We start from the raw sequence: 10,966 nt of genomic DNA on the forward strand, positions 1-10,966 counted from the left end.
GGTTTTTAAGAAAGTCAGCTGATTTGGGGATTTAAATGAGCAAAATCAAAGTCTTTTGAATAATTAATGTGTATATAATGTGCACTTTGTCCCAGTGTCTCTGTATGTGTGTGTGTGTGTGTGTGTGTGTGTGTGTGTGTGTGTGTGTGCTGATACCTGCGGGATCACTAGGCTGTTTGAAGAGAAGGTTAACAGGTTAATAAGTGAGTCAAAGAGTTTGCATACTGAGCCCCATCATCACGTCATCATCATCAGTTCAAACGCATCAAAGAAATCAAGAGGTCAAATCAAAGTGTGGATGTCTTCTCATGTCGGAGTGAACTTCAGCCATCAAAACACACACACGTTCACACGTCGCATTAACACATTAAAGAGCCCTCAGGTGTGTTTCTGTTTAAAACTGGACACCGGAGCCCTTTGGATCAGTTTGGAACAATGTACGGAGGCAGCACAGTGTCCGACTTCAGCATCGAGCGCATCCTCTCCCCGCAGCTCGGACACAAGAAGCCGCCGGTGATGGACTACGCACCGGGTGGATACTTCCACGGGATCCCCGGCGGATTTTGGACTCTTTACCCCGGGAACCTAAGCCCTCCCGCCCCGGCTCCAGCTCCGGCTCCGGTCCGGGCCCCGGTGCCGGTCCCAGGATGCCTGCAGTACCGAGGGACGCGCTTTGTAGACGCCTTTCTCCCGTATGGAGCAGCCGGTTTCCATCCCACAGACTTCACCAACGTGCACGCAAACTCCGGGGAGCGCATGCGCTTCAGCAGCCAGGACTTTGCAGGTATTTAAGAGAAGATCTTGAAACGTGTGTTGACCCAAATTTCTGTTTCAAATCAGCTTTCTTTTTGTAGTTTTAGGAATAAGTGTGAGAATAAACTTTCAGATTCGACATTTAAAGTTCAGAGTTAGGCCAACAGCGAGGTTATTATTATAGGCTATAGTTTACTCAGTGTGTGTGCTAGTTTAAGTTTAGTTTCAGCTTTTCAAAAAGATGTAGACAAGCTGTAGTTTGTATAGCCTATATTTGTTTTTTCAGATGTATCTTTGCTATGTACAGTAGGCCACACATTTAAATGATTCTTCAGCGTTTTCATTAGGTTTGTGGAGGACTTTGGGTGCGCGCATTAGGCTTGGTTTAGGGGTTCTCCCTCAAGAAAACGCAACGTGTTTCATGTAAAAAAATATATATATAATATAGAATAAAGAAATAAATAACACAGAAATAGCTTAATCCGTGTGTTGTCCTTTTTTATATCACAAATATGGGTTTCTTACTAAACTAAATTGCCACCAAAATAACATTATATGGAGCCCATACGACATTCTTCAGAGGTACAATTAATGATGAGGCTACTTTCATTGGATTTAAGGTGCTTTTATTCAATTTCATATAGCATTTGAAAAACAGTCTCCTGGCTAAACTTTGACATGAACCAGTCTGTGATTCACTCAACATCCTCTGATCTTAACTATTAGTCAAAATAATTCTTAATTTCTGCTTTTTTTTAACTCAAACATTAGGTATAATGTCACATAAATTAGGTTTACTGACCATGCATTAAAAAAAAGGTTGAAAAGAGGAACCAAAACGTTTAAAAAAAGAGCCGAATGCGACAAAAACGTTGAAAAAAAGTTTATTTTCAGTTTCGACAGACTATTAACCATTAGAGCTGAGAGAAGTAGGTTCTGCCCAAACGGCTGATTTCAATGTAACTATTTAGCTATTACAGGCCTAATTATTATTTACTAGTTCGGGTCCAAGGCACTCTTCTTTGTTTAGCTTTTTCATGTCAATTCTTTGTAACTTTTTTCAAACATAGTGCCCTGGACCTTTCATCTTTTTTTCTCCATTGAAGTTAAGTTGTTAGAGTGTTTTTTTACTTTCAGTTTATCTTTTTTTTTCGGGTATTTCTTCCATCTTTCACGTGAGTAGCTCATTTAAATGTTTAATATTCTTTTTCGTTTTTGTTCCCCCCCCCCAGATCCTCAGCAGTTGGCAGGTTACCATAGTTACCATCAGGCCGGGGTGCCCGCTCAGTCGCAGCTGCGTCAGAAGTCCCGGATGAGGACGGTGTTCACCGACGGTCAGACCAAGCGGCTCGAGGTGCTGTTCGCGCTCAGCGACTATCCGCCGGCGGAGACTCGCGATGAGCTCGCGAGGAGCACCGGGCTGAGCGAGGAGACAGTCAGGGTGAGTCCGACATCATCATTCATTCACTAGGAGGGGGGGGACGGGGACGGGGACGGGGACGGGGGAGGATCAGCTGAAGAAAAAGGCGTAAAACTGCTCCATGCGTAAAAAGGTTTCCAGGTTGCCAACGCCTTATCCCCATTCTTGACACTTTTTTCGACGTTTTTGACATTTTATGAAGTGATTGTCACATGACGTTGTTTACGTTTATATTTCCGAAGGTTTTGTCACTTTGTTTTAAGTTTCTGTCACTTTTCTTGACGTTTTTTGGCACTTATTTTCCAAGGTTTTGTTGCATTTTACGCACCGATTTGCGCCTACGAAGAAAAGTTTGTTTCTTTTCTTTTATGTGATATATCGAGTCTGTCTGTTTAAGGGCAGATTATTATTCAATGACAGGCTTATATAGTTAATACTATCATGTCACATACAACCCACATGCGCAAAACCTCTTCATGTCGCATGTTTACGCACGACGTAAGTGAGAGAACTTACAGCAAAAACTAAGCAGACACTTTCCAAAAAGTGAATTTGAAAATTCAACTTGAAATCCTGTTGGTGTTCTCTAACAGTGCTCCACCCAGTGACAAAACACAAAACTGCATATGCTGTATACCCCCAACGTGCTAATAAACAAAACAAAGGGGTCTTCAACGTTTTTTAGTCCGAGGACCCCTTAGCTGAAAGAGAGACGGAGCCGGGACCCCCTACTGCTGAACATATGTTGTATGAAAATCAAGTTGCATGTTAAACTGATGAAAATTTATGAAAATAAATAGATTAATATATTACTTGTACATCACAACATAAGTTGAAGGCACAGTGACTCCTTAAACTGAAGTGTATGGTTACCATAGTGGCTACCGTACCTATAGTATAGTAATCTTCAATGTGTAAATTCAGTTTTCACAAAGAGGCCAGTTTATATTTGCTATAATATGCTGGATTCATATTATTGTATATTTTCAGACATTTTAATTTTTGAAAAAATAATTTTTTTTAACATAATTTGGCGGCCTTCCTGCACTAAGTCTGAGGACATCCTAGGGGGTCACGGACCCCATGTTGAAGATTGCTGCATTATGGCTCCAAAATTGATGCTGCACTTGTTTTTTGTTCTTTTAAATCTGCTGCTACACAGAACATGCAGTTAACTCTCTCTCTCTCTCTCTCTCTCTCTCTCTCTCTCTCTCTCTCTCTCTCTCTCTCGCTCTCTTTCTGTATGTTTCCAGATTTGGTTTAAGAACCGCAGAGCCAGGAGGAAGCGGCAGCGCAGCAGGTCAAGGGTCAATCCCTCCTCCCCTTCGCCCAGCAGCGCCGGAGCCGAGAACAAGTTCTTCGCCTCCTGCCTCTGAACGCCGACGAACTGTCCAGTCTGCTCAGGGACTCAGGGTCTACTATGGATCCCACGTAACTTCTAGGCAAGTCGAAGCAGCCCGATTGGTCGGGGTTGGGCATTAACCTCGAGTGGCTAAGGTTAGGGGTAGCTGATTGGTCAGGGGACAGGACTGGACAGCTGGCCAATGGTAGCCTGTGACTAGTATTTAAAGGCGGGACCTGCCTAGAAGTTGAAGGGGGTTCCACAATAACGCTTCAGGGACACTTCAGACTACAGAACGTTTCCTGAACTGTAACGATGCATTCAGAAGCCGCTGGGAAAAGTCAGATACCCGAGGCTCTAAACCAAAACCCCTTGAGGACAGTTCAGATCTCTCCCTAATGACTGTTTACAGTGTTGGTTTTTTAAATTATTTTGTATTTTTAGCGTAATTTATTGAATTCTTGTGTATTAAAGATTCCAGTTTGTAGGTTTTCATAAAACAAGCATCATGTGTAAACTGGAGCGGTTTCATTGAAAAATAAATCTAGTTGAAATAAATTCAGTCTTGTGTTGTTGTTTTTTTTAATTTTCTGGCTGAATTTAGTTTCAGCAACATTTAAATAAACAGGCACACATTAACATGTTATTATATGACTAGCTCTGCTTAGAGAGGAAGGTGCACTCTGAAAACTGACCACTAGGTGTCGATGTTAAACATGTTCTTGTAAGCAATAGACCAGGTGTGTCAAAACTCATTTTCCCAGAAGGCCACACTGGAAAAAGAGAATCCCACCAAGGGGCCAGACATGGAGAGCTTATTGACGTGCTTTTTGTTACTGCAGGTCACTTTTTTTTTTACATTTTGGGAGCTTTTTTCCTCATTTTTGTTGATTTTGTTCCAACTTTTTTGTGGCTTTCTCAGACGTGTGTCACCTTTTTGTAAATTTGCTGATTTTTCCGACATATTTGTACGTTTTTTGTCGCATTTTGGTTGACACGAAGCACTACAAAAGTCATCAAAAGATCCTTAGCCATCAGAGAATTTAGCAAATCATGCAAAACAATGATGCATTTTTTTTATCAACAACCAGTTTCCCAGCCGGAATATGAAAACTCTCTCTGCTTCTTCTTCTGGGGGAATTTCTGATTCTGAGAGTCCAGAAATGTGCCATATTCTGCTTTGAATGTCAGGTAATTACAGTTTAAAAAACACTTTCCTGTGTTGCCAAAATCTATTGTGAACCCAAATTGATATATACAGGCCGGATGTAAATCTGCAAAACAGGTCGGATTTGGCAATCGGGCCTGGAGTTTGACACATGTGCATTAGAGCTAGAGTGTCCAAACATTTTTTAAAGAGTGCCAGATTTGATAATTGATCATTTTTCACAACAAAAGTTACATACCAATGCAGTGATCCATAACAATTGTTATTTTCACTATCACAATTATCTTTTTTTTTTAAATGGCAATGTACCCAAATCTACTCCACTCAAAAAAAAACTAATCAAAAACAATTCTGCCTTTACTTTTCCATCTGTAGTCAGATAACAGAACATACTGTATGAAATTGCTAACACACTAAAATGACATCATGCATAGCACAATTATTTAAACTGACACACCACAGGCAAAACCTCTTCTCAAGTCTCCAAAAGTCTAAACACATTTTCTGCTTTACACACATTTTGCAATTCAAAATGTTCCTTTTTAAATGCACTGAACACGGTTCTCTGCATAAGACACAACAATCTGACATAAAGTCACATGTTGGCCATTTCAAAACACTGCCACTCAAAATGACATTACATGAGCTGATTGGCCAATATATATGTGCCACCTGGCCAATCATCTCAGTGGTTAATGGTTACCACTTCAATCAGGAAGTAAGCACTATGATGCCTCTTTTTTTCTATATATTTTTTCTGCAAATCTTTTTTCCCTTTTTTTTTTGCAGTTTACTATTTTTAATGAGCATATTTTTATTCAGTCCGATGTAAATATATCTGCTGTGCATATGTTGCACTGACTTGTTCGGTGAAAAATAAAAAATTAAAATGTTTCAACAGCATGTGTGTGTGTGTATCTGCAAATATTTCTGTGCATGTGAACAATCAATTTGAACTATTGTAGTATTATGACAAAGCACACTAAAGATGAGAGGGCTTTACATTATGCCCAACGGTGTGTAGTTGTCTAGACAAAAATCTGGTAATATGAATGAAGTGTGCACCATGTGGTGCAAAAGTTTGATTTTGATAATATTATATGTAGTTTTGGTTGCAGTGCTTCATTGTGCAGGATATATATGTGGTATTTTGCAATTTGGGTGTGTGGTTTTGTGAATTGTGTTAAGTATTTTGATAAAAACCAGCTTAGTTTGCAAAATTGTGTTTTAGCAATTGGAAAAAAACTGGTTAGATAGCTTAACCTCCTGTTCATTATAAACGTGACTTATTCCTTATTCTCGGATGATGATCTGTTCTTGTGCATGGATGTTGTTGATGAGAGCAAACAGCAGGAAGGAGAGCTCTGTGACTGCAGCCATTCTGCTCCGAGGTCGACAAACACTGACACCACTCAGCTCGTATACGCTCTACACCAACCCTCGTCAACAGTTTCTTTATCTCAACATCAGAGGAAACTTTGCAGCATCAGCTCTCTATCAAGTAGTCAACGTCCTTTGCACGAGTCTAAACCACAGACGCTGTTGTGTCTTAAAACACAGATAGTATTCAGAGATTATTTAGAGATGTGAGGAAACCACCTAGATGTTTGTGTGTGTGTGTGTGTGTGTGTGTGTGTGTGTGTGTGTTAGACGAGAGAGAGATGAGCATAAATAAATATATAAAAGTATAGACTACGACTTTAGTGTGCAATATTCTTGAACAAAGTGTTTAATGTAAGACACAGTGTGTAGTATGTTGCAGAATTGCACACAAAAGTGCAAAGCAGAAACCATGTTTGCAGGTTTGGGGCCTTTGTTTTAGGCATGGTTACAAAAAGTTAAGGTTTTGATGATTTTGTCCAAGCTTTCACTTACAGTGTGTAATCAATCGGCAACAACTGTAAATCTAGAGCGCTCCTTTAATGTGAGTCAGCTGGTGAAATTCTAAAGCAACTATTTCAAACCAAAACAGTCAGGAACAGACCATAATAACCAGACATGTCTGTGATACACTACGATAAAAACATCAGGGCAACTGTCATGTTGGTTGTTAACAAGAAACTGGAGACAGGTCAAATCTTTATTTAAATTAACTGGAGGCATGACTTTTATTGTGAAAATCCAATGAATGTCCTGCTAAAGTCATGGTCTTTTTACATTTATTTTATTTATTTATACCCATCTTACACACACACACACACACACACACACACACTCACACGCATACAACCTCTGTGGTTTAAGACAACTGTAAAGGAAATTGATTACTAGAGAGCTGATGCTGCAAAGCTTGCTTTGATGATGATATAAAGAAGTAATGTTTGTTAAAAAAGAAAAGAAAAAGAGCAGCTGCTGACGAGGGTTGGTGTAGAGCGTATATGTTCTGAGTGGTGTATCAGTGTTTGTCGACCTCGGAGCAGAATGGCTGCAGTCACAGAGCTCTCCTTCCTGCTGTTTGCTCTCATCAACAACATCCATGCACAAGAACAGATCATCAATTACACCTTCAACCTCCCCGAGAACACCAACTCCTGCCTGATCTCCAGATGTGTTGGTGAGGAGAAGCTCGTCCTCTGGAACACCTCTGACCTCTGGTCCAACAGCTCCTCACTACCTGGAGACCTGAAACAACGACTTGTCAACACGGTGAATACTTCTTCTTACACCATCCTCAACCTGACCCATTCAGACTCCGGCCCGTACCGAGAGGAGTGTTGGACTGAGGGCAACGTGACGCATGAGAACAACTTCACTATTACTGTTTGTACTTCAATAGATGGGAGAGTTATCACAGCGAGACTTAGAGGAACAGTGGACCTGCCATGTGAGGGAGCAGCTGATGATCTGGATATCCAGTGGCTCAAACGGGACTCTAGATATGAACAAGAAACATGGAGCAGAGTTTTTGGGGACCATACGACATCAGTGATGGACAATGTTAGAGGAAGATACCAAGTGGTGACAAACACATCAGCTCTTCGTGTATCCAATGTCAAAGCAACAGACTTTACAGAGTACAGATGTCTGGTGATGAGCCGAGCAGTGTGTTAGCAGTTACACTGTATGGTTGAAAAGTTACACTATGGGTGCAATTCCCACAATAGCAAGAAAGGCAATCTACCGCTCAGTGGGAGAGACGGCTGTGTTGCCATGCAATGACACTGACCCCACTGATGACCAGCCCCCACGTTGGTCTAATCGGATCTCCGACACAGACCTAGGACAACTAAACCAGACTGTTCCTTCAGTGGACCAAAACTACTCGCTGGTGTTCTCATCTCTAATGTTAAATCACTCAGGTCGGTACTACTGTATACTCCCTATGAGACAGCAACAGTATTATCTGTTTGTGTGCCCCAAATTTGGCCCCTCTGCTGTAGAGCTGTTCTCAGAGGGAGAAGAAGTCACTCTCAGGTGCAGAGATAGGGGAGAGGGTTGGAGGCATGATTGGTTCATCAAGTCAAACCAAACAGAGGGAAGAATATTTAGTGTAACGTATCAGAGATTGAGCAGAGTGAGCATGTACTATAATCCAGGTACCCTGGTTATCTCTAATATCTCAGTGGGAGACACAGGGGATTACTGGTGTGTAGTTTATGATGAAGATTATCAGTGTGTGTCAACCAGCAGAACTGTGTTAGTGTACATGGAGCCCTTTGGGATTTACTCCACCTTCTTCAAAGTGCGATGCTCAGTGCTCAGTGTCCTGCTGCTGATGCTCTGTGCTGCTGTAGTCGCTGTGAACCTGAGGACCAGGAGAGGAGAGCAGCTTTCACCTCGGAGAGAGACTTAATATGCAGATATGATCATTACATCATTGGCTTTAATACAGCCTGGTATACACTGGCTTTAAAACAAGGGATGTTAGACATTCATGCAAAGAAAACATTTTAATTTGAACAATACAGACAGAGTGACACAAAGAGAGAGAGAGAGAGAGATTACAAAAACTAAAAAAAATCTAAAAAACTACATAAACTGTATCTGATGTTATTATTAAGATTATTATGATTAAATAAAATGAAGTGAAAACTACAAGAGCTATAATATAAGACAGGAAATGAGACATAAATGCCAAAAGTTATTAATACCCAGAGACACAGTTGTTCCCTTATTGTCTGTATTAGTTTGTTATGCATATATGCATTATATTATATCATATTGTATATATTGAGTTTGTTTAGCCTTTCCTGATGTTGTTGTGGATCTGTGTGATTATAGGGATCACTGCTTCAGGCTGCACCCTGACCCACAGGAGAGGGGGGACTGCTCTGTTATGTCATATTGTTTTTAATATTTGTTAACATGTTGGTAATTAACTTTTTAACATTACTGTCACCTAAGGTGTTTTCTCTTTAACATCATGTGACCTTTACCATTTTATCTTGTGTTGCTGTACTTATGTTTGATTTTAAATCAGAAGATTATGGGATGTTTTATATTATATGTGAAGGAATATGAATTGTCATTGATGCATTTATAATAGTTGTATCTTGCAGTGTTGTCAGTGTTATAAACTTGTTATTATACCTTGGTCTATATCAGTCTATAATCACCTGTCTGTATAATAAAGGTTCGAAATAAACAATAAAACTTGAGAACCATTTTCTACTGTTTTGATTGGGATTTCTGATTTTAATTATTATAAGCAACATATCTCTGGGTATGTAAAATGTCTCTTATAGTGAATTTAAGTAATTAAGTAAGGTTTATTTTTAGAGCACATTTAAACACAGCTTAAGTTGACCAAAACGCTGTACAAAAGAACATTAAAACCAAAATATCATGAAAAGATCAAAATGACAAATCCAATAAGTTTCACACTAAAGTATAAGTCTACACTTTTTTATATTTATACATGCTCATCTCCCCACACACACACACACACACACACACACACACACACACACACACACACACACACACACACACACACACAGACACACAATCTGGCACTCTTTAAAACAAGTTTGGACACTCTTGCTTTACTGCTTTCAAGAACATGTTTGACATCGACACCTAGTGGTCAGTTTTCACATTGCACCTTCCGCTCTATGCACAGATAGTATTACAGATAGCCATTACAGTTTTTACAATCACTTTGCTACTTATTTCAGAAACATAATGTCATTTTTCAAAAGACACTAAGCACAAAACTCAAGACGGTCATCACTTGTAACACAGGCTGTCCAATGTTCAAAACATCCAGTCCATCCAATTTAAAACAACCAGGTTGACCAAAACAAACATTGACATAATTTCAGACAGATTATTAACACACGAGTAACAAAACGAACATTTAAAACAAGTAACAAACTGGGAAATGAAAATGCAGAAGACAACTCTCAAGCAGGTTTTAAAGGCCAATGAATAAAAGTGAGTTTTAAGTCGTGATTTAAAAATGTGAAGGCTGGGGGCCAATCAGACATGCAGAGGCAATTCATTCCACAGCCTCGGGGCGACGAATGAAAATGCTCGATCTCCCCTATTTTTGAGCTTCGTTTTAAGGGACAACAAGGAGTAGCTGGTCAGCAGACCTCAATGACCTCAGAGGAGCGTGCAGCTTCAGTAGTTCAGCGATATAAGCTGGGGCTTGACCATAAAGAGCTTTAAAAACAAACCACAGAACCTTAAAATGTATGCTAAAGCTAACCGGTAGCCAATGAAGGGAGGCAAGAACAGCTGTAATGTGATCTTGTTTACGAGTTCCGGTAAGGAGGCGAGCTGCAGCATTTTGAGAGGAGGCCTGGCTAACACCTACATATAAAGCATTACAGTAATCCAGGCACGTTGTGATCAAAGCATGTATAACCAAAACATTGCATTGTGCATTCATATCTTTAAAGAAATCTTGGTTAAAAAAACTGATTTATTGTGAAATACCATTGAAAGGTTAATTTAGATCACCCACACACAAGCTACCGATAGTTTGACCGTGTCATTGTTCGTACAATCATTAAATATTGTAGTACAAAATAGGTGATACATGTTTCATTATGGTACTACATGTAAATGCATCCCTGTAAATGTACTGCAGTAGTAGAGAGAATACTACAAACACAGTGGAATCATTGAACAAAATCTGACATGTATTGATGAAAAACAATACAGTACAATCACAACAAGCAAAATAATTACCTACAAAATAGAAAAGAAAAGACAGTACTGTAAAACATCCAATGCAGGACTGATCACTGTACTTCTACATTTTCATCAACTCTGTCTTGTGGATTTGGCCGCAGGTTCTCATCTACATAACAATGGATGTTTTCTTTAGCCAAAC

At 39.8% G+C, this 10,966-nt stretch overlaps 1 protein-coding gene across 1 annotated transcript; it reads left to right on the plus strand.

The window, feature by feature from the left end:
• Positions 1-287: 287 nt before the first annotated feature.
• Positions 288-3,755, plus strand: dharma. The gene is made up of 3 exons (XM_028574035.1): positions 288-784; positions 1,986-2,194; positions 3,427-3,755. The coding sequence occupies exons 1-3, from the start codon at positions 436-438 to the stop codon at positions 3,547-3,549; spliced, it is 681 nt and encodes a 226-aa protein (XP_028429836.1). The 5' UTR covers positions 288-435; the 3' UTR covers positions 3,550-3,755.
• Positions 3,756-10,966: the final 7,211 nt, after the last annotated feature.

This window comes from Perca flavescens, chromosome 3, assembly GCF_004354835.1.
Source record: "Perca flavescens isolate YP-PL-M2 chromosome 3, PFLA_1.0, whole genome shotgun sequence".
Taxonomy (NCBI): domain Eukaryota; kingdom Metazoa; phylum Chordata; class Actinopteri; order Perciformes; family Percidae; genus Perca; species Perca flavescens.